The following is a 24,846-nucleotide window of genomic DNA, read 5'->3' on the forward strand; positions in this document are numbered from 1 at the left end:
CAACTAAGATGATCACTTTATCAAGTGAACTACTTTGGTGGTACGACAAGGTAGTTGACCACTGTAGCATGAACTTGAGAAGCAATTCTTATTTAATTGTTTTATTGTCTTATATTGCATTATCTTTTTTCTGCTCAAGCTTTTTAATTGTATTGGAATGGTAACTATCACAATGCCATATAAATTATATTAACTAAATTATAATATGATGTCATTTATATTAGTGTTGTCCAGTTCTCGACAAAGCATACAAACAGTTTATTTGAGTTAAAGAAGAGATTTTACTCCAGTAAAGTTCCTTCTTTTAAACCTCCAAATGATTAAAAGTATTTCAAACAGTACTGTGCTTTATTTAGCTTCATTTAAGGTGAATGTACCTAACCCCCAAGCCCTGCTAAATGATCAGGAACATGATTGTGAAGATTAGTATAAATGTATCCTCACCATGTCCATTATAGTCCATCTTCTAACTTTGTCTCAATTAAAAACCTGTGTTGAAGAATCGTGCGTTTGTGTTCATTTCTTCACAACAGGAGATTTTCATCTTCAGAAGGATACCAATAACCATAGTAATTCTATACCATACTAATAAACCTGGTGGAGATATTCTTAGCTTCTATCTAATTTCAGGAAGGGTCAGGATAAGCGTTCATAGGCACGGAGCTAAAATGGCTTCCACTGTGGGGTGAAAATGTCGGTACATGGCAACCTCGCTGGCGGGGCAGCGTCCGTGCGCAGTCCTGCTGGAGTGACGTCACCGCAGCAGTGCCCAGCCTCGCAGAGCAGATTGATGCTCCAGTGTTCTCCTCTTCTCTGCGCGGTGCGACCAGGTGAAGATATGGTGCAGCGTGGCGTCTGTTCGCGGCTCGGACTGCTGTTACTGCTGCTGGTGGCGGCGCCTGCAGCTGCGTCCTCTGACCTGCTGGACAATCAGCTGGGCGACATCAATTACTGCAAAAAACAATGCCAGAAGAGCATAAAAAACCAAGTAAGTAAACCGCGCAAATGCATGATCCTGCCTCGGAAATCCTTTTTAATAAGGCTGTGCGCAGGGCGGCTTCTGACGCATTATCCTGCACCTCGCGGTTCCTCTGTGGAGAAGATGCAGGATCGTGGGACCCAGATGGACCAATCTGTTCACATAAAACACCCCGAAACGCATTCTATTTTTCTAAAATGGTTGACATTGGAGGCTTTTGAAAGACGGGGTGTGTGATGACGTCACCGACGCAGCTCCTGCAAGGCGTCCGCATTCTCGCCGGAAGTACTGTGTTGAAAAGTACAATCTGAACATCATTTACCAGACGCCCTTATCCAGAGCTACTTATAATCATAAAGTGAAGTGATTGTCATTGTGACACATTTACATATACATTTAACATTTAAGGCTTACAACATGGTACACTACAGCACAGCACACGGTGACACAACGAAATGTGTCCTCTGTATTTAACCATCACACATGGTGAGCAGTGGGCAGCCATTGACAGGCGCCGGGGAGCAGTGTTTGGGGACGCTGCTTTGCTCAGTGGCACCGCGGCGAATCGGGATTCTCATTACGGGGCCACTTCCTTAACCGCTAGACCACCACTGCCCAGCATTAGTGACAGGGACAGTCCCCCTAGAGACATTCAGGGTTAAGTGTCTTGCTCAGGGACACAATGGGGTTAGAACCTGGGACTTTGTGCTCTTCTGGTTCATAGGGGAGAGTGTAACCCACCAGGCCACCACATGCAGGCATCTGAGAATGGATGCCTGTGGTGGCCTCGCGGGTAAGGAAACAGACTCATAACCCAAGGGCTGTGGGTTCAAATCCCGAACTGCAATAATCACTGATTTTACAATCTCATGAAATTTCTAACCAAAGTAAGTGTATGAGGTGTGGTCCTCATAGAGGCAAAAATCTCGAATTAAATTCTGAAATATCTGAATATGGTTAATAAGAAATATTAGATCTGAATAACGGCAATAAGAAATATTAGATCTGAATATTTGAATAATCCTGTAATGTTTGTTTTGTGGCTGCAGATGTTTAGTGCAGGTTCTGCAGTATTAAAGACGTCATCAGAGGATGGTATGTCCTGAGGACTGGAGCTCCTCCTGAGCCTCTCTGAATGGGTCATAACACTGACTTCAGACAAGCGTCTGATCCAAATTGCTCTAGTCTTGGTCTGCATGTCCTGCAGAGATGGTAGATCTTATCTTTTTCAGACAGTGCTGGCTGGTGCTGAAAATTGCCTTACCTAAGAAGGTGTTTAGGGTCTTATAACGTCCAAGATTTAGTAAAAGCAAAGCAGGGAGGACTAGGACTAGTGATTAAAATGTAATTATTAAGAATCATGATTAAATTCTGTTCTATTACAATGATCAGCTTTGGGCATATTTACTCAGTCATTTGCATGAGAACATCCTTGTGGTTGGACCGGCAGTGAAATTTGTCTTCATTTACTCTGACCTAGTAGCATCCATGCTGATAACCACACCTCTGCAGTAATGGCTGCAGACATTAGGGCTTATTGTACTGGGACAAAAGGGAGCACAGACTGAGCCAGAGACCCGTTGAAGATGGAGGTGAAGACTCCAGGGAGCAATTTGGCAGAGTAGGCGTTCACACATGCTTTCCTGGTGTTCACCCTCATTCTCTAACATTGTGATTAGAGAGTGATTGATATCGGGATTTCAGGGCCAGTGTTGATTATTACTAGTAAATTGTGTCTTTTAATTGATATATGGAACCAATATGATTTTACTATAAAATCAATCAGTCTTTATTTATATGGCTCTTTTTACAAAGTACATTGTAACAAAGTGCCTAACAAACAGTGCTCAAACCCCCGGTTGACCAAACCAGAGACAACAGTGGCAAGGAAAAAAGTCCCACTAACATGAAGAAAATGTAGACTCAGCCAGGGGAACCCATTCTCCTCTGGTCAGCACTGGATTACAATGCGAAACATCCAAAAATAATGGCAAATGAAGGTTATTGCGGTCCACTTGTGAACAACGAATTAGCAGCCAGGTAGTGTGTTAGAGTCCCAGCAGGGGACTATCAGATGAGGTCAGCAGAGGAGGTCGGCCATGTCACGTGATCACTCCGAATCAGGCAGGAGTGGAGTGGTTGGTGAAGGATGGAGAAAAGAGAAGGAGTGAGTTAGTGATGACTAACTGAACAGAGAACTCGACATTTCCGCCGACACCAACTACTGCAGCGTTACTAATGGTGAGGAGAGTGTTGTTAAAAGGTAGACTGTATACGTAGGTTTTTTTCCTGGATTTAAATGCTGGTGCTGAGTCTGAATCCTGAATTCCTCTGAAGATTTGGGGCTCTATAAGCAAATGCTCTATTTCCAGCAGTGACTTTGCGTACACGGGGACAGCAAGTAACCAGTAAACAGAATGACAGCTATCCAGTCTAGATGTTATGAATGCGTGAACTAATTTCTCAGCATCAAAGATGGAGAGAAACTTCCTTACAAAGTATGACATCCTGGAAATATTTTGAATGTGACAATCAGCATCAAAACCCAAATCCTTTACAGATGTAGTAGGACCAGGTGAAAACCAGCACACTCCAATCTATAAATCCACGTCTCGCCCCTTTGGGACTGATAACCAACATTACATTTACATTTCCAGCATTTACCAGACGTCCTTATCCAGAGCTACTTACAATCAGCTGTTACAGGGACAGTCCCCCCCTGGAGCAACTTAGGGTTAAGTGTCTTGCTCAGGGACACAATGGTAGTAAGTGGGGTTTGAACCTGGGTCTTCTGGTTCATTGGTGAGTGTGTTACCCACAAGGCTACTACCACCCTACCATCACCCAGTCTCTGATGTTCTTCACAGAATTTCATCCTGCTTGACGGAGATGTACACTTGGGTGTCATTTGCATAAAAACGAACATTTACTCCATGTCTATGGATCAACTCACCGAGTGGCAGCATGTTCAATGCAACCCTGTAGAACCCTGTTTTTCACTCTGGTTTTGCAGAGTAATCACTGCCCAAGCCAACAAAGTGAAAAAGATCTGATAAGTAGGGTTTGATCCAGGAGATAACTGTCTCATGTATTCCAACTAACTTTTCAAGCAATTTAGTAGAATGTTATGTTCTATGGTACGGTCTAAGAGCACTAGCACAGAGATAAGGCTCTGGTCAGAAGATAAAAGAAAGTAATTTATTACCAGCAGAAGGGCAATTTCTGTACTATGGTTCTGTCTAAAACCTGACCAATTTCTTATATGTTATACAAGGTCAAGAAATCACAAAGCTGTTGTGCCAAAACATTTTCTAGGATTTTGGACATGAATGGAATGTTAGAGATAGTTCTGTAATTTGATAAAACCCCAGGATTAATAGTAGGTTTCTTAAGCAGTGGTTTTATAATCGCTGTCTTTAGACATAACATAACTAAGATCAATGGGTGAGTTGATTAAGCCCAGGAGTGATTCACCTAACGTAGGTAGTACCTCCTTCAGTAGTCTAGCGGGTATTGGGTTGAAGATACAGTTTAATGGCGTACTTGAGTTCAGAGAGTGTAATCGGGGGAAAGAAATAAAGTGTAAGTCCATACTGATCCGTGAGGTCCTCAGGAACACACATATAACTTTGCTCATCCACAGTATTATTACCTAAAATGCTTGGTCTCATCTGATTGACCTTATTGTCAAAGTAATTCATAAAATCCATAAAATTATTAAAAGTCTCTTTTTAAACATCAGAATTGTGGTTATTGTCCAAGTTATATACAATATACAGTCAGGACTCTATTTACAGATGTGCACAACATACAGATGATAAAGAAGAAAACACAATAATACAATAACAACAGGAGTACGGAGTAAGGAGTGTAGACCACGTGCCACTAGCTATGGAACATGAGGGTGATAGTGTGAAGGAAGAGGGCAGACTTCTTCTATATTGTCTGCCAGAGGGGGCGATAGAGGAGCAGTTCCAAAGTATTGTGTCTGTGATCACAGATGTTTTTTTCCTGCACATTTTCATGATTCTTTCTGCAGTTCTTAATCCGTTGCAGGCTGTTCCTTTTCTGTTTGTTGGCTGTCGAGGAACACTGGACATTCAATGACTGCAGCTTCTTTGGAAGATCATACTTCTTCAGTTGCCTCAGAAACTACATAATTTGTTGGGCCTTTAGAATAAATTTGTTTCTTTGCACCACTGCACAGTATTGGGACTATTCCAGGCGCCACATGACTGCTCTCAGATCATGTACGCACTTCCTGGGAGTTCAGCAGAAGAAATCGAGCTGTGACAGAAAATAAATGACATCTTTTGCTCCGAAATTTGGACCGGTAACCCCATTTGGACTGCAAATGTGTGAACCTTGAAAGCCACCATGGTAGTTATTGGGCCATGGCAGATCTGCCCGCTGTTATCAAATAGGAGAGGAAATACAACCTCGCATGAAGTCACACACGGCGCATGGTGGCATGCTGCAATATAGATATAAACATTAGATGTCGTATTCAGCCTCTCAGGAGGCGTCAATGCCACCGCCGTATCTGGACAGGATTCCAAGCTCATTGAACCACACTTCTCTGACTGTACAAGCGAAGGTGCCAGACTTTGGCACCATGTATGAATCCATGGGTAACATTTCATAAGTAAGACTTTATTTTATGTGGTATGTTCCGAAATCTTGTGTTCCACATATTATGTTATACATGTTTCAGACCAGAGCATCTGTCTTCCTACCCCCACCCACAGCTTCTGACAAATTGCAGTTCTTGACAAATCTATACGAAATGCCTCTGTTGTTGGATCTGCCCTGTTATTTTTTCCAAATAAGCAGGTAAATGGATGTTCATCTTTCATATTAAATATTTGTAGTTCTCTACAAATCCATACAAATGCCTGTTGCTGTGGATAAATGTGTATATATAAATATACAAATGTACATGAAGACTGCCAGGGTCTTTCAGTGAGCATTGTGAGTGAGCATTTGTATTTGCATTGTTCTTCATGTAGTAGGAGTTTAGTTTAGGTTTACTTTGAATGAAAAAAATACTTCTATGCACATTACATTTGAAAAGTAAAATTAAACGCTTCACTATCAATTTATTACGGCTCGGTTGTAAATACATGACAAACCAAGACAAAAAAAATCGCTTCTCATATTTGCTTGTTTATGGTTCTGTATTCCACCTTGGCCCTGATAGACATTCAGTCATTTAAAATGAACGCTACCCTGTCCGAAGATGGCGGACCCCATTCAACACAACAACAACAGCCATAACAACATTCATTCCTTATATAGCCCATAATCACATACAGTATATCTCAATGGGCTTTGACATCGTCTGCAGTTGACACCCCCCACACATGACCACCAAAACTCCACTAAAAAATAAAAGAAAGGAAGAACTCTTGGGAAGGAGTGATACAGATACTGCAATTGGTGTAAGTGCAGGTTTGGTGATGATTTGACCAAGAAAAGGAAAAAGTCCAAAAGGTGTAGTGGTGGAAAAGTTCAAAGTGTTGTATAGAGCATCTGTCCATGTTTGGAGGTACTGGACAGTGCAGAGTAGGTTTTAATCCAGTGTCAAGGTGTACATTACGTGTCCATTATGATGCTACTGGTCCATTTGAAGACCCCTGAAGCTTCAGCTGTTAAAAGTGGTGGTGGCTGTGGTGACTCTCTGGTTCGTGTCATGCAGTTCATTGCTATGATGCATCTGGTGGTCTCTTCATTGGGCTCAAGTGTATAGACTATACGGCAGACCTAAGATGGACACAGACCAGTTTTTGGTCTGTGTGGGGCTGCTTGGTGCCAGACTTTGCCTGGAGGCAACTGGTTGTTGGCGTTGAATCATCTGGTTTAATAAAGTTATAAATGATAGTTTACATTTGTCTCTGATTGATTAAGAAATGAAAATATGTTTAATACTTTTAAGTAGCTATCTTCAAGTCCGACCACTTCTTCTGTACCTAAATGTAAACCATTTAGAATTTAGTTCAACTAAGCTAAACACAGTTAAACACACATTACTAAACATAAAATACATAACTCTGCAAACTACAGTTAGTTCACAATTGCGGTGATCTGGTCCATACATGATTTATCACCCCTTCACTTCACTTCACTTTTATTACACTATTTTAGCTGCCAAACACAATTTTATTCCTCTCCACATGAATAAATTAACATCTTCGTTCTTTTGTGGTTTCAGTGCAATAGTGATATAAGAAAAGTCTTCTCCACCTTGGTTCTTCTCCACCAGACCAAATGTGGGGCAGTGGTGGCCTAGTGGTTAAGGAAGGTTGCTGGTTCGAATCCCGATCTGCCAAGTTACCACTGAGGTGCCACTGAGCAAAGCACCGTCCCCATACAGTGCTCCCCGGGCGCCTGTCATGGTGACCACTGCTCACTCAGGGTGATGGGTTAAATGCAGAGGACAAATTTCACTGTGTGCTGTGCTGCTGTGTGACAATCACTTCACTTTCACTTGGATGTAATGACGTTGAAATTCCTCTTCTTTGCCACCTTCTCTACCTTCATGTTGGTTTGGGGCACAGCCATGTAAATAACAAAATTTCAGCCATCGTTTTTATCAAGATGGACGTTTACTACGCACAGATACACCTTTTTCATGAATCACGTGAAAATTGGCATAACGTGATTTTTCCACCATAATATATACACGTAATGCTATATAAGCGGATTTTAAAGCTGCTGATTTTAAAGCTGCTGTTAGGGTTAGGGTTAGTCTACAATGCACAGGAGCAACATTACAAAGAGACAGCTTTTCATGTGGTGGCCTAGTACCATCAAAAATGGCCTAGTAGGTAAGGGAGCAGACTTGTAATTGGAAGTTTGCAGGCTGAAATCCTGAACCGCCAAGGTCCCTTTGCATTATTGTGAGAGATGCAAAAATGGATTCTGAGGAGGTGAAACAGATCTGGCATTTGTGTTTTTAAACCCGCTCATTTAATCACCAATTTCCTTTCCCTTTTAGTGTAGAAAGAAAGACAGGTTTTTAAAAAGCTGTACTTGTTGAGTCGGACTGTTGGATTCTTTCAGGCTCAGGCCAAATTCTGTCTCTACAGCTCCTCCCATTATGGCATGGATGATGTCTCATCTGGCTAAAAGTTATTTAACCCTAACTGATGTAGGTAGTAGCTGGTTATTCCATAAAGCGAATTTCTTCTTCCCTGATGGCACAGGCAATGACAGGATTCATCAGGCTCGGATAGTGAAAGAGTGGTTTACGGAGAATAAGACGTCATTTTCACACTGGGATTGGCTTGAGGAGAAATTTGCACAGCAGTCCAACTGTCCAATCATCTCGACAAGAGCATAAAATGAATGCAACTCTTGATGTTGTGACATTTCCGAAGCTCATGCCCAGGCAGATGTGCACCTAAAGTCAGACCAAATGTAATATTAAATTGAGTGAATTGATATTTTTTTAGACAGGGAGTGTATCTAATCATTGTTCTTGAGCTAATCTGAAGGCCACATAAAATGTGAAGGTCTGTAGCTATTGACTGCAGAAAGTTGGCGACATTCTTCTGTGAACTGTGCTCCTCATCATGCGCTGACCTCGCTCTGTGATTTTATGAGTTGCTGTTGTACCCAGTTACTTCCACTTTGTTGTAATAACACTAAAAGATGAGTACTACACTGGAACACTGGGTTCCTAATGTTTGTAGAGGTTGCCTGCATGGCTAGGTGCTTTAGTTCATATACCTGTTGCCATGGAAGTGATTGGAACCCCCGAATTTAATGATTTGGAGAGGGGTCCACTTTGGCTCTCCTCATACATGCTTACACCTTCAAATTAAAGCTATATTTGCATATGTGATATCTGATGGAAAAACAGTGTATTCTGCAGATTTATGATTCATGTGAAACCAGTTTATGGAACCTGCAGCTTATTTAGCAGTGCAAAACTAATTATTAAAAGCCAAAGCCAAAAATGAATATTGAAAACACACAGTTACTAAATGTTTTTCTTCAATTCAGGACTCCGCGCTGAATGCCTGCCATCGTGGCTGCCGCCTTTTCTCAATATGCCAGTTTGTGAATGGAAATGCAGACTTCAATACCAGCACAGAGGAGTGTCATGGGGGTAAGAGCCGTCACAAACGGTTTGAATAAAAAGGCATGTATCTAAATGTACCATGTATCTTTAAAATGTAGAAATAATGTAGAACAGAGATTCAACTCTTTCTCATTTAGTGGTCATAGCCACTGAGAGCTAATGCTAGCTCCATAGTAAATGGAGACAAAGACATGGAGACTTGTTAAAGATTCTAGTTTCTAGTGGTGTTTCTTACTTTTTCCATTTCTAGTCACATTTAAATGTTTCAGATCATCAAACTAGTTTAAATATTAGTCAAAGACAACAGAAGCGAAAAGCAAATGTGATTAAGTTAAGGATTTTATTATTAAGGAAGAAAAAGCTACATGGCCCTGTGTAAGTTTTTGCCTCCTAAACCTAATATCTGGTTGGGTCGCCAATCAACAGCAATCAAGCGTTTGCAATAACTTGCAGTGAGCTTTGTGTGCGAATTTGGGCCCACTCATCCTTGCAGAATTGTTGTAGTTCGGCCACATTGGAGGGTTTTCGAGCATGAACCACCTTTATAAGGTCAGGCCACAGCATGTCAATAGGATTCAGGTCAGGACGTTGACTAGGCCACTACAAAGTATTCATTCTGTTTTTCTTCAGCCAACCAGAGGTGGACTTGCTGGTGTGTTTTGGATCATTGTCCTGCTGCAGAATCTAAGTTCATTTCAGCTTAATATCATTAACAGATGACTGGACATTCTCCATCAAGAGAATTCATGATTCCATTTATCAAAGCAAGTCTTCCAGGTCCTGAAGCAGCAAAAAAGACCCAAACCATCACACTACCACCACCATATTTTACTCTTGGAATTATGTTCTTTTTCTGAAATGCAGTGTTTCTTTTACACCAGATGGAATGGGACACACACCTTGCAAAAAATTTTTCCTGGAAGTCCTGCGGATCATCAAGATGTTTTGTGGCAAAATAGGGGCAAGTCTTAATGGAAAAAAACATTTGATTTTTAGTTGTGTTGTCTTTGACTAATATTTATAATTTTTTGATGATCTGAAAATGTGATTACGTGGAAAAAAGTAAGAAATCAGAGAGGGGAGTACACTTTTTTTACACTACTGTATCTCTAAAAAAAACTGTCAAAACGTAAACTCTAGGCATAAAGTACTGGCTGTGGTCAGTCCTTTGCCCTACCATTTCCATCTTAACACTAACATATAATAGTTCTTGTTTCCTACCTCCTCTGTTTGTCTGGGTGTAGCCTGTCAGGAGGCCTATAGCCATCTTCTAGAACAGAAGGCATGCAGCACTGGTTGTTTGAGCCAGCCCTCTGAACCTGAGATCAAGAGGAGGAAGGTGAGAAGGAAGAAGTCTGTAGGAGATTGGCACAGCAGACTGCCGCTGGCAGCACAACTCCATATACAGCACCAGGTCTTGCTGACCATTTTTTCCCCTCCAGTTGAAGGCCATGGCTCATAGGCCCAAGCCTGTCTCAGTGATGGATGCCATGACCAGCTGGTGCAATGACCTTGTTAGCTCTGCCCAGAGCTTCATATCCTCCACTTGGACATTCTACTTGCAAGCTGATGATGGCAAGGTGGTGGTTTTCCAGGTGAGGTAGATGGCAAAATCTTTACAGCCATCTAGCTGAAAATTTTGGTTCCTGAAATTAATAAATTAATAAGGTTTTTTGCTGTTTTAAGGATTTAAATAGATTCAGGCAGAAGCAGACTCATTCCAAATGCAGGGATTTCTTTCCCTAACATGTCAGTCAGAGTTCTCCCAATCCTTCTGATTAGATATGGTATGGTTACATTTACATTACATTTATACATTTACAGCATTTATCAGACGCCCTTATCCAGAGCGACTTACAATCAGTATTTACTTGAACCTGGGTCTTCTGGTTCATAGGCGAGTGTGCTACCCACTAGGCTACTACCACTCTATACATGGTCTAGGGAACACTCCTTTGATATTCTGTAACCCTCACTGGACAACTGGACTTCTAAATATTTATCTGAAGACCACTTTGGAATTCATGCCCCTGTATGCTTCTTTCCCTGAAAATTAAGCAGGTCTTTTCTATTTTTTGTTTTTGCCAGATGGCTGCCACAACACTAATTAATATTAGTAATTCTTGTAAGCGCCAAGCCTATTTCTATATTAAGGAACAGCAACTACTTAAGTAACTACTGAGTGATGTGTTTCTTAATCCCATACAAAACGTCTGAGCCACTGACTGCCACTGCGCCAACGCTTCACAAGGGGGCATGTCTGCCATGCAGGGAGTACAGGAATGGCAACCAATCATTGTTTCTTGCTCGAGACAACATAACTGCTTAACCTGCAATAATCTTGACTGATTGGCCAACACCACACATGATTTAATGAATATTATTTGTTTATTTAGCTGGGTGTGTTCTGAGGATTATGGTTCCTGGTTGCTTGCAGAGTCAGCCGGAGATCGAGTACTCCCTACCTGAGCTGCAGGCGCCACGCTGGCCACCAGTGAACTCCCATACAGAACGGCCACACACAGGTGAGATGGACATTCATTACTTGCAACTGTCATTAAGGTAATACACTTTATCAATTGGAATGTGGAATAGAGTTTTTAGTTCAGATCACCAATCCTATATGGGGTTTTCTTGTTAAACTGCAAAATTTTAATTCTGTAATTGTTGTAAATTTGCATTCAGTTACAATAGGATCGTGTTTCCCAACCCTGGTCCTGGAGGAAGGTCTGCCAGTAAGTTTTCATTCCAACCTGCCACACTCATTATTAGGCCATTAACACCTGAGCCTAATTAAGTTAGGGTTCAAGTGAAGACGTTTTGGCAGCCGTTCCTCCATGACCAGGTTTGGGAAAAACTGGAATAGAGATGTGTGCACTTCAGTGATACACATTGTTCCAGCTCAGGGACTCATTTCATTACACACTGGCCGTGATGACCCATCCTGTTAGGGCCAAGGTTCTCAAAGTGGTGCACCACACCAGTGGGGAATGAAGATATGACCGGTTTGTTGTGACAAACATAAGCACAATTATTATTATTATTATTCTTTTTTTATTATTAATGCTGTTATTAACAATTAAGATCACACGCTCAACAGACAACAAAGGAGACATTAAAAACAGGGTTTTCAAAATTTGTTATTCACCGTGATTTAATTTTTAATAAAATAACTTGAATAGCTGCATTTTGCTTACTTTCTGTTTGGTGGTCTAACACCGAATTCATCACCGATTCATCATAAGCAATCCCAGACTGTCATCAAGTTATAGGGCATGAATTCCAGGCATGCAGAGAGTGGAAATTAGGTCCAACCAGATATAAATATTTAATCGCCCACCACACGCTTCACACACTCTTTACAGTGTCATCTGAAACTGCCTTTAGGTGGAAATTTTTTGATTAAAAACTAAACTATTAAATAAGCTTTTGCAATATCTAATGGAGGTCTGGTTTGAGTAGGATCATGACTAGGCAGCACTGCTCTATTCTTGTAACTTAATGATAGCAGTTTGAGGAAGAAATTTCATGTTCAAGTAGGACTGTGCTCAAATACACAAAGCAATGGTCATAAGGAAATGGCATGTTCGGAAGAATTGAGACCTAAACTTCAAATCCACAGAACAATCGAGATGAAATGTAATGCAGATTGACCCCTAAAATGAAGCTGAAATGGTTTGTTCCAACAACTGAGCCACTCACAGTCTTTGTGTTCTGCTTTTGCTATTTCAGGTGGAAGGATAAATTCTGACAAAAAAAGTGAGGCAGAGACAGCAGCCAAATCCAAACACACCTCACAGCTTGATGAGCCCACAGTGGAACATGACTTCCTGGGCTGCATGTCAAGGTGAGGGGGGAGGGTTTCAGAGTATGCTTGCTGTAACTTATAACCATGCTTGCTGTAACTTATAACCATGCAACCATGTGGTTGAAAACAGAAAAGACAATAATAAAAAAGTAAAAAGTATGAAACAATTCATTTTTTACTGTAGCATAAAACAACTTTAACAACTGCATTGCAAGTTGCCATTATTGAAAGCGAAAGTGAAGTAATTGTCACACGTGATACACAGCACACAGTGCACACAGTGAAATTTGTCCTCTGCATTTAACCCATCACCCTGAGTGAGCAGTGGGCAGCCATGACAGGCGCCCGGGGAGCAGTGTGTGGGGACGGTGCTTTGCTCAGTGGCACCTCAGTGGTACCTTGGCAGATCAGGATTCGAACCAGCAACCTTCTGATTACGGGGCCGCTTCCTTAACCGCTAGGCCACCACTGCCCCGAAGCTGTAGAATGTAAATACTGTAAAAGGTATTTTTTACAGAGAACCTCCCCACAAGCTGGTTAATTTATAATGTAATTTTCTACAAATGTGGTGGTATTTTATGTCTGCAAAAAATGTTTATTTATTATTTTTTTTAATATTCCAATGTTTTATATTGGAAATTAAGGTCTGAAAGTACTAACAGAAAACAGAACCATCTATGCCATTTTTTTCTTTCAATGCACCTGGAAAGTACACAGCTCCAAAGAACTAAAAAAATACATTTGTGCTCATTTCTACTTCCAATCACCGTGCAACTCCAATGCTTCATGTGGTTGGAAGCCATGACGGTCGGTGGAGATCCGACCATCTGAGCTGCTGCTCTCTGAACGGCAAAGCAGAATGGCCACCGAAAGCACTCTTTATACATATCGCCATTTCTAGCCACTGCAGGACCATGGACAGACTAGGGGAACTCGTGGTAGGCTAGTGTAGGCTAGTCACATTTGCCTATGAACCAGAAAACCCAGGTTCAAATCCCACTTAATACCACTGTGTCCCTGACCCTGAGTGTCCCTGTAAGTCGCTCTGGATAAGGGCATCTTGTAAATGCTATAACTATAAATGTAACTTGTATTGATGTTAAATAATCTCACAAAGTGAAATTGTAATTTCGTTGTTTGGAATGTCTTGTGGAATGCTTTATGCGAATGGAATATGTAAGAATGTTTTTGTGAAATGTCTTATGCATCCCTTTTTCTAGGCGCTCAGGGCTGCCCCGCTGGATCCTTGCTACCTGTCTTTTCCTTTCTATTATGGTGATGCTGTGGCTGAGCTGTGCCAGCCTGGTCACAGCACCTGACCAGCACATCAAGAACCAGGTACTCTCACCCTTACTCGTCATTTTTTTTTTTTTTAATTAGGTTAACATTTTATATTTGGCACATGCCTTTGTGTAGCTTGATTATGCAAGGGTTTAAAATGAAAAATGTTTTATTTGCTTGGATTAAATTCTTCTTTGTGTGATAACAATATCTGTTCAAAATACAATTGTGTGTGCAAAAACAATTTTTTGTGTTCAGAATATCACATTTGGTTGTCATGATTGAAGGCACAAATATAACACAAATACCGGTCCTAGGGAAACTATTTGTTTAAAATCCATCTGAAATTAGCTGTGCTAACTGCAAAACCTCAAGCAATCTATTGCACAACACCTTGACTATAAATAGGGATTTAGCGTATAATCAATGCATCGTGATGCAGACGTGGACAATATTGCATCAATGCAGTGCAGAACATTGATTACATCATAATGATGTTGCTTCTGTGACGTTGCTCATTCAGGGTGATGGGTTAAATGCAGAGGACAAATTTCACTTCACTTAAAAAAAATTTGAGCACTTTCCGCGCTGTAATTAAACCTGCACCTTTTTTCCTTCACTACACCTGGTGTGTGTTTTTTTTTTTTTTTTTGGTGGAAGCACCCATTGTAGACAGGATGTGGATGTTCCTGCCTCACACTCACACAAAGTTGAGATTTGTTGACCACTGCACACCGTGACCAATAGAATCAAAGTAGGCGAGTGTTCACACACAACAGAGAGATCTACAACATTATCGTCTTATGCGCAGCGCATTCGGTCATTCAGCTTTAGATTTACTCCAATGACCAGAAAAACGGTCTGTGTTTAGTCCGTGCTCACCTGATGCCATGGACGTCTGAACCAGGAATTTTTCTGGTGTTTGCAGGCTCAGGTCCCACATTAACATCACCTACCTGCAAGCTTCTGTAAAAAATGCAGATGATGCCTACTATTAGACCAAATAATAATAACAATAATAAAGCATAAATTAATATCAGAGGTCTGGTGCCAATTCCCAATTATAGCAATAGCCTAGTAATGATAATAATAATATCATCAGTAATGGTCACTGCAATGAACCAGCTTTGGGGGGGCCAGCTTGCAAAAAGAACCCCTGGAGTAGTAAATTTCTAATTAAAAGCTCATTACCACAATGGAAAATACTCTGCGTTCTATTTTAAATGTAGAAATCCTTAGACATTATTTTAAGTTAAAACAAACTATTAATACATGCATTGTTCCAAATTAACTAGATGAGCCTGACCTCAGAACACAGAGTATGTAATCTAAATTACGTCTTTTATACTAACAGGAATAATTAGTAAATGCTGGTCAAACAAATGAGTCCCCTACTCGGGGTGCCATTTTGCAAAACACAGATTGAACTGTTGAGGACATAACACTCACCAAAGAAAGAACCGACAGTAGCCTAGTTTTTAACACTCGCCTTTGAACCAGAAGACCCAGGTTCAAACCCCACTTACTACCATTGTGTCCCTGAGCAAGACACTTAACCCTGAGTGTCTCCAGGGGGGGACTGTCCCTGTAACTACTGACTGTAAGTCGCTCTGGATAAGGGCGTCTGGTAAATGCTGTAAATGTAAATGTAAACAACCACGAACCCAACCCCACAATTTTACTAGTAATTATTGTTCATATATATCATAGGGTTTCATATTTGAAAGGATTCATGCTGCATGCCCCCTTGGATGGTACTAATTATTCTAATTATTTCTGAACTCACTCTCCCTGCTTACACTGGATCGGCAGTGTTCCCCACACTCTGTTCATTCTGTCCGTGGGCCAGTGGTGGCCTAGCGGTTAAGGAAGTGGCCCTGTAATCAGAAGGTTGCCGACTCGAATACCGATCTGCCATGGTGCCACTGAGGTGCCACCGTCCCCACACACTGCTCCCAGGGCACCTGTCATGGCTACCCACTGCTCACCAAGGGTGATGGGTTAAATGCAGAGGACAAATTTCACTGTGTGCACCGTGTGCTGTGCTGTATCACAATGAAAATCACTTCACTTTCACTTCACTTCATTTTTTGTATACCCATGGCAATATTGCTCACTTTTATGTTTATGAAATGTCTTGATCCACATCAGAAATGTGGCAATGTATATGATGCCTAGAAATTACTAGCATTTTCTTGGGAACATATGACAGCAATTAATGATAAAGTTTAAATGCATTTATTTAATTTAATTTAAAGTTCATCATAAGGCTTTACTCAGAAATAAATTTAATTCAGGAGGTATTTTAGGATCGCTTTACAGTGAACTAAACACGGCAACAGAAACAGTACAGAGTTCAGTCTTAAAGATAATGTACACAATGGTAGAAAGTGGGGTTTCAATGTGTGATTTTATGGGTCTGTTGGATTAATATTCTAATTAATAATATGTTTAATATTCATTTTCAGTGTAATATTGTCTCACCTTATACGTTACATGGTTTTGTTAAATGGTTTGTCTTTTCAGCTCAGCATCAATGGAGACAAGGAGTATCTGGATGAGGTTCAAAAAGTCAGGCCCTATCAACTCACTCCTGTGATTGCTGTCTCTGTCGGGCAATCAGGTGAAGAGAAGGAGGCGGGCCCTCTACCAGTCAAGGTTGACTTGAACAAGACCTCAGTTTAAAAGGGCCAAGATGACTGGTCCTTTGTTTGCAACATTTCTTAAACTGTCACCTGTGGGTGGGTAGATTATTGGAGGGACTCATCCAGAATTTACATCAGTGCATGGTACCCACTGAAGTTATAAAACATTTGTTTAGTATGATACTTCTAGAAAAAATCCTAATTTTAAATATAATCATATAAGCATAGAAGTGTTTCGCATTTTGTATTAAAAGCAAATAATTTGGTACAGTTGTATCTAAAGGAATTCATATGGATATATATGAAGGTATTGGACTCAGTATAAAATTTTACAAATGGATGAATTCGAGTTTTTATGTACAGTATAAATGATATTGAGAATTTAAGTAATTGCATTTATTTCATTGTCAAAAAATAGACATTCAACTTTGCTCGAAATGCTCGAAAAATTCCTTCTATCACACAACTGAAGACTGCCAAAGTAAAAAATGGTTCCATAGGTGACCATATAGAACATGGTTCAATATTTAATTAATGCCTTTGACCAAATTATTTGCTTTTATTACAAAAAATTGAGTTATGTTTTTATGTAAGCTGCACCACTTTTAAATGGTAATGCTGAAAAAACACAAGCTTAAATGTGCTGAATTTGTCTTTTCTTTTGTGAAACTAGGGGATCCTATAAGACTGTAGATATTTAATTTCACAAAGGTCTGGGTACAGACTGAAAACAGAAATAATAGTAATGTATAGTAAGTCATAATGGATGCAAAATGTGACAGCCATTATGTAGACTTGCACCTGAAAATTATGCCACAACACTGTCTGTATGTCATTTAATACATGGAGTCAAATATGCATGGACCATTGAAAAGGATGCTATTTGTTATTATATTTGTTTTATTTATTTGTTTGTTCACTCATAAACTATACAATAGCTACTTCTGTACCTTGCACCATAACCTTCCAGAACAGGTGTACATTTCTGTAAAGTTACCTGGATTTTATGTTTGCCCTGCAGCTCAGTGCACTAGATGGGTGTAGTATGATCATGTATTTGTTTGACTGGAGACTTCTAAAAATGCAAGGGCATGTGTGTAGTGTACAGTAGGTAGATTCTTTTTTTTTGGTACGCTGGCATTGAAAATAATATTTGTTAGTTATTTCTCTCCCTTTTTTTCTCTCCCTTTAACTGTTTTATGAAACAGTTAAAGAGTAAGGCTAAAAACTGAAGCTCCTCTTATTTTGTTAGGATAGCACTGTACATTACTACTATATACACATTTTGCTTTTTTGTGACTACTTTTTGTTGTATGTCAATGTGAAAGAGATGGGGTTAACCTCATGCAAGCCATGTCACAGTTCATATTGACAACAGCCTACAAGAAAATTTTCAGATGTTTCTGTTGAGAAATATGATACGCAACACTCAACCAATAAATGTATTTTCATGTTGTACTTAAATCGGTCTCACTGGTATTTTTATGCTTTTATTTTGTCCTTGTTTGATTATTTGATCATACACACTGCTGTGCTCTCTCACTGGTTGTATTGCACCTAAGTGCTTATAAACCGACATAGGATGCTTGATATTTTTAAATGCTTTTCATATAAATTGCAAAATGTACAAAGTATTATTGAAATTTATATTTGTTGAATAATTTTACTTAACAACCACTGAAAAACCAGTGCTTATGAACGCACAGCCTCAGGCCCTGCAGACACAACAGTGGAATCGACTTATTTCCTTTCAATTTACACAACTTTCCTTTTTTTGACTTCACAGGACATTGTTACAGCCTTTCTATTGCTACAGGGAGTGCAGAATTATTAGGCAAATGAGTATTTTGTCCACATCATCCTCTTCATGCATGTTGTCTTACTCCAAGCTGTATAGGCTCGAAAGCCTACTACCAATTAAGCATATTAGGTGATGTGCATCTCTGTAATGAGAAGGGGTGTGGTCTAATGACATCAACACCCTATATCAGGTGTGCATAATTATTAGGCAACTTCCTTTCCTTTGGCAAAATGGGTCAAAAGAAGGACTTGACAGGCTCAGAAAAGTAAAAAAATAGTGAGATATCTTGCAGAGGGATGCAGCACTCTTAAAATTGCAAAGCTTCTGAAGCGTGATCATCGAACAATCAAGCGTTTCATTCAAAATAGTCAGCAGGGTCACAAGAAGCATGCGGAAAAACCAAGGAGTAAAATAACTGCCCATGAACTGAGAAAAGTCAAGCGTGCAGCTGCCAAGATGCCACTTGCCACCAGTTTGGCCATATTTCAGAGCTGCAACCTCACTTGGAGTGCCCAAAAGCACAAGGTGTGCAATACTCAGAGACATGGCCAAGGTAAGAAAGGCTGAAAGACGACCACCACTGAACACAAGCTGAAACGTCAAGACTGGGCCAAGAAATATCTCAAGACTGATTTTTCTAAGGTTTTATGGACTGATGAAATGAGAGTGAGTCTTTATGGGCCCGTGGCTGGATTGGTAAAGGGCAGAGAGCTCCAGTCCGACTCAGACGCCAGCAAGGTGGAGGTGGAGTACTGGTTTGGGCTGGTATCATCAAAGATGAGCTTGTGGGGCCTTTTTGGGTTGAGGATGGAGTCAAGCTCAACTCCCAGTCCTACTGCCAGTTTCTGGAAGACACCTTCTTCAAGCATTGGTACAGGAAGAAGTCTGCATCCTTCAAGAAAAACATGATTTTCATGCAGGACAATGCTCCATCACACGCGTCCAAGTACTTTACTTTATTTAGCAGACGCTTTTATCCAAAGCGACTTACAAGAGGAAGACACCAGCAATTCTTGTTCGATTTCTATAGAATATTGAGTTTACAAACTAAGAGCCCTGATAAGGCTCAAACTTGTCAGTGAAGAGCATGCTCAGAGATTGTTAGGTGCTAGACGAAGATAAATGATAATGTATTGATACATTTTGTATTGTATTGTTCTCCACAGCGTGGCTGGCAAGAAAGGGTATAAAAGAAGAAAAACTACTGACATGCCTCCTTGTTCACCTGATCTGAACCCCATTGAGAACCTGTGGTCCATCATCAAATGTGAGATTTACAAGGAGGGAAAACAGTACACCTCTCTGAACAGTGTCTGGGGAGGCTGTGGTTGCTGCTGCATGCAATGTTGATGGTGAACAGATCAAAACACTGACAGAATCCATGGATGGCAGGCTTTTGAGTGTCCTTGCCAAGAAAGGTGGCTATATTGGTTGCTGATTTGTTTTTGTTTTGTTTTTGAATGACAGAAATGTATATTTGTGAATGTGGAGATGTTATATTGGTTTCACTGGTAAAAATAAATAATTTAAATGGGTATATATTTGTTTTTTGTTAAGTTGCCTAATAATTATGCACAGTAATAGTCACCTGCGCACACAGATATCCCCCTAAAATAGCTAAAAATAAAAACAAACTAAAAACTACTAGTTTGTAGTAGGCTAGAGTGAGCCTGCAAGTGGTGTCAGTGCCGGGTTTGTGATGATTTGTCCAATAAGAAAAAAGTAAGTCCTACAGTTGTAGGAGTGTAGTCCAGTGTCATGGTCTACATTACATGTCCATTATGATGCTACTGGTTCATTTGAAGATCCCTGAAGCTGCTGTTGTTACGGTGGTGCGTTTCATGCTGGGTCATCGTTTAGCAGTTGTCAGGAACCAGGATTTATCTGATGGTCTCTTCACTGGAGTCTGCCAGTAGTCTGGGTGCTTGATTCAGTGTCTCGGAGAGAAAAACAGAAGCAGCGGCAGACGGTGTCAACTGGTACTGAAATATGTGGTTATAGCGGTATATTGGTGCTACAGTGGCCCGGTACCCTGACTAGGACAGCCTAACAGGACGAATGTGTGACAAAGTGGACTTAATAATTTACACTGTGTCTGGGCCTCCACCACATTGCAAGTGGTAGGTTCACCCAGTAAACCAATACAGGTAGAGATTGACTCTCATGTTGGAAAACATTTTCATTCAACAGATATTTAAATTTTTTATCTTTATATTCATTTAAGCACTAATAATCACAATCAAATGTCTGCAAATCAAAATAGTAACATATTTATAGTCTTAAGGAATTGGAAAAAATCATTAAAACCTTTGAAAAAGGGAGAGAATTATCAATGGAAATCAAATTTATCAACCCATGGAGGTTTGCATTTGGAGTCACACTCAGAATCAAAGTGAAAAAAAAAACTACAGGCTGATCCAACTTTGATATAATGTCCTAAAAAGAAGTAGTAGCCCAGTAGTGTGTGTGGCCTCCATGTGCCTTTATGACCTCCCTACAATCCCTGGGCATGCTTTTGAGGAGGTGGCTAATGGTCTCCTGAGAGATCTCCTCCCAGACCTGGACTAAAGCATCTGCCAACTCCTGGACAGTCTGTGGTGCAACTTGCCATTGGTGGATGGAGCGAGACATGATGTCTAAGATGTGTTTAATTGGATTCAGGTATGGGGAAATCAATACCTTTGTCTTGCAGGAACTGCTGACACACTCTGGCCACATGAGGTCTAGCACAGTCTTGCATTAGGAGGAACCCAGGGCCAACCGCACCACCATATGGTCTTTGAGGATCTCATCTCGGTACCTAATGGCAGTCAGGCTCCTTCTGGTGAGCACATGGAGGGCTGTGTGGGCCCCCAAAGGAATGCCACCCACACCATTACTGACCAACTGCCAAACCGGTCATGCTGGAAGATGTTGCCTATAATTTCCACTTGCTGTCTATTCCATTTGCACAACAGCATGTGAAATTGATCAGCAATCATTGTTGCTTCTAAATTGGACAGTTTGATTTCACAGTGCAAGACGGGGCATTCTGCAGGACCACGGTACTTCTGCAACTTTGCCTTTGGAGAGGCAAACACCTCTTTGTTCTCGTGACCATTTGGTGGTGATGGTGCGTGGGGGTCAGTCTCCTGTTCCTCACCTCCTCATCTTCTTTTCCATCAGGAACTATGACTTCCAGTTCCGAGTCTTCTCTCTAACCACTTTTCTGTCTTTTCTCTATCTTTTCGGTTTTCTTTGTAACATTGGTACCTTTTTTACATCCAATATTTACATGTAACTGCAATAATAATTTAACCTTTTAACCTCTATTGTGCCACGCCTCTTTCAGCCAGGTAACATCAAGTTGTAGTGGCTTTAATACAGTGCTTTTGTGTGTAGAGAGAGAGATTTACTCCATTCTCCACAGTTTTACAACAGAAATGTGATTGACTTGGAGTTACAAGTGTTTGCTGTATTTTTTTGAGAAGAAGAATATATTCTTAGAATATCAACAAGTTAAAGTTATAGAAAAAAGTAAATGTAAGTCTTTTCAAGTTACAAATATCACCAAGTGATAAAATTCCCAAATTAATGTTTAAAAATTCCAGGACTTTTTCCAAAATAGATTAATCTGAATCCAATTGCGAAATGGGAGAAGGATCTATCAGTCAGCTTGGATTACAATTTCTGGTCTCAGAAATGTTAAAAAAACGTTTAAATTGACTTGAAATCCCAATGTACAAATAATACAATATAAAATTCAGGTCAAAATTTATTTGTCACATGCAATGTTATACGATGCATCATAAGAACATGCATCAGATATTACATGAGAGGAGATGAGGAGTATAAAAAAAAAAGATTGCAGTATACAGGCCAACGGATGTTCATGATGGGTTTTATGTCTACTAATAACTAATACTAATAGCTTGCACTGTCATTACATCTAAATTTAAGGCATTTGGTTCCATGTTACCATCAATAAAGTGATCAATTCTGGTTCACTAGGACCCCTAACTATGAATACAATCTTTTTATTCACTATGTTGTAGTGACCCATCAAATTTAGGATTGACTACAAAATCCTACTTTTGATCTATAAAGCCCTAAACTTTTAGTTATTTACGACCCATCACGCCCCCTTCGATCATCGGGTGTGGGGTCCCTACTGGTACCAAAAGTACAGAAGGTCACAGCTGGGAGCAGATCCTTCTCATATAGAACTCCGCAGTTGTGGAACGGCTTGCCTGTCAGTGTCCGGGACTCAGACTCAGTCTCAGAGTTTAAATCCAAACTGAAAATACATCTGTTTTCTCTGGCCTTCTGTCAAAGGCCCAGACACAGTGTAAATGATTAAGTCCACTTTATCACACATTCGTCCTGTTAGACACAGACAGTGTTAAATTCACCCTAGTTAGGCTGTCCTAGTCAGGGTACCGGGCCACTGTAGCACCAATATACCACTACAGCCACATACTTCAGTACCAGTTGTACGATGCCAACGTCTGCCGCTGCTTCTGTTTGTTTTTCTCCGAGACACGGAATCAAGCACCCAGACTACTGGCAGACCCCAGTGAAGAAACCATCAGATAAATCCTGGTTCCTGGCAACTGCTAAACAATGACTGAGCATGAAATGAAACACCGTAACAACAACAGCTTCAGGGATCTTCAAATGGACCAGTAGCTTCATAATGGACACGTAATGTAGACCATGACACTGGACTACACTTTTGACTTCTCCATCCCTACAACTGTAGGACATTTTCTCCTATTGGACAAATCATCCCCAACCCTGCACTGACACCATTTGCAGGCTCACTCTACCCTGGAAGGGGGTCCCTCTCTGTATCACTCCTTCCCAAGGTTTTTCCTTGTGTGCAGAAGGGTCAAGTGTGGGGGGTGTCAACTGCAGGACCTGTCAAAGCCCATTGAGACATACTGTATGTGATTTTGGGCTAAATAAGAAATAAATGTCTGTGAAGATTCTCAGTCATCCAAGTGAATTTGTATGAAAGTTGAGTCATGGCAACTGGACTTTAATGTAGAGACATTTCATTCTGCATCCACAGAACTTTGTCAATAAGATTGAGATTTATTCCTCCCACCCTGCACAGTGTTAAATTCACCTTAGTTAGGCTGTCGTAGTTAGGGTACCAGGCCACTATTACACAAATATACCACTATAACCACGGATTTCTGTACCAGTTGTACAATGGATGTGCTTCTGTTTGTTTTCTCCGAGTCACTGAATCAAGCGTGCAGACTACCTCCAGCATCCAATGAAAGAGAAAGGGATTTTGAAACACTGCAGTGATTGTGTCCTCTGCTTTTAACCATCACCCTTGGTGAGCAGTGGGCACCATGACAGGCGCCCGGGAAGCAGTGTGTGGGGACGGTACTTTGCTCAGTGGCACCTCAGGGGGACCTTGGCAACCTTGTTTATGGGTCTGTTTCATTACACGCTAAGCCAACCACTGTCCAAAGCTAGCAGAGGATTGTTTTGACCTGTGTTGTGGGGCCAGCATGCCTCCGCTGCACCACTCTGCTTTTAATGACCCCTGATGGGATTTAACCCCCAATATTTGTTTGGGAGACCAGTGTCTTGGCCACTGGGGCAGGAATATAAACCTCACATTACATTGCAGGTCTAAATTTTTAATTAAAGATGTGTTTTAGCTGCATTCAAAACTCAAGATCGAACACCAGATGACTGAAACAGGAGGTGTCGGAACTTAATACGTAATACGCCCCCTTCTGTATGAAAGGTGTTTGAAATGTTAGGAGATGCTTCTGTTGAAGTCTACATTTCTATATTATAACAAATAATATAACAACAATATATAATATACCAGCAACTGTATATGTTCAGCTCTTAACTGATATATGGTATGGCTGTAAGAGTGTGCTTTTGGGTCAGTGGATTATAAATATCTTTTCAATAACATGCTTAAATGACTGAATTGTAATATCAAGTACAATATTATTAAACGTTTCAATATTAACTGCACCTGACACAAAGTCAAGAATTAAAAACTCACTGAGAACTGAGAATAAGCATTAGAATTAATGGTTACTTAAATGGCCAAGTATAACCAAAAAGTAATTGTTCGGCCTTACCTGCGATACGGTTTGGATTGTACGACGGTTAGCACAGGTCCAAGCAGCACAGACGTTTAACTGCGATTTCCACGGAAAAGCCACTCACAATATGGCGGCGACGTCGACGTGCAACGCTGCTGCTCATGACGCGTCTACCGGAATC

At 40.6% G+C, this 24,846-nt stretch overlaps 1 protein-coding gene and 1 long non-coding RNA gene across 2 annotated transcripts; one reads left to right on the forward strand and one right to left on the reverse strand.

Moving 5' to 3' along the window:
- Positions 1 to 117: 117 nt before the first annotated feature.
- LOC114769033 (uncharacterized) lies at positions 118 to 24,786 on the reverse strand. Its single transcript, XR_003743178.1, has 3 exons — positions 24,702 to 24,786; positions 15,037 to 15,120; positions 118 to 951 (listed from the first exon to the last, which is right to left on the reverse strand). It is a non-coding gene; the product is annotated as an uncharacterized LOC114769033 (long non-coding RNA).
- Positions 669 to 18,263, forward strand: LOC114769032 (transmembrane protein 59-like). Its single transcript, XM_028961712.1, has 8 exons — positions 669 to 988; positions 8,987 to 9,092; positions 10,310 to 10,404; positions 10,508 to 10,660; positions 11,503 to 11,590; positions 12,798 to 12,912; positions 14,094 to 14,211; positions 16,681 to 18,263. Exons 1-8 carry the CDS (start codon positions 692 to 694, stop codon positions 16,837 to 16,839), a joined length of 1,131 nt encoding a protein of 376 aa, XP_028817545.1. The 5' UTR covers positions 669 to 691; the 3' UTR covers positions 16,840 to 18,263.
- Positions 24,787 to 24,846: the final 60 nt, after the last annotated feature.

The sequence above is a fragment of the Denticeps clupeoides genome, chromosome 19, assembly GCF_900700375.1.
Source record: "Denticeps clupeoides chromosome 19, fDenClu1.1, whole genome shotgun sequence".
Classification (NCBI taxonomy): Eukaryota; Metazoa; Chordata; class Actinopteri; order Clupeiformes; family Denticipitidae; genus Denticeps; species Denticeps clupeoides.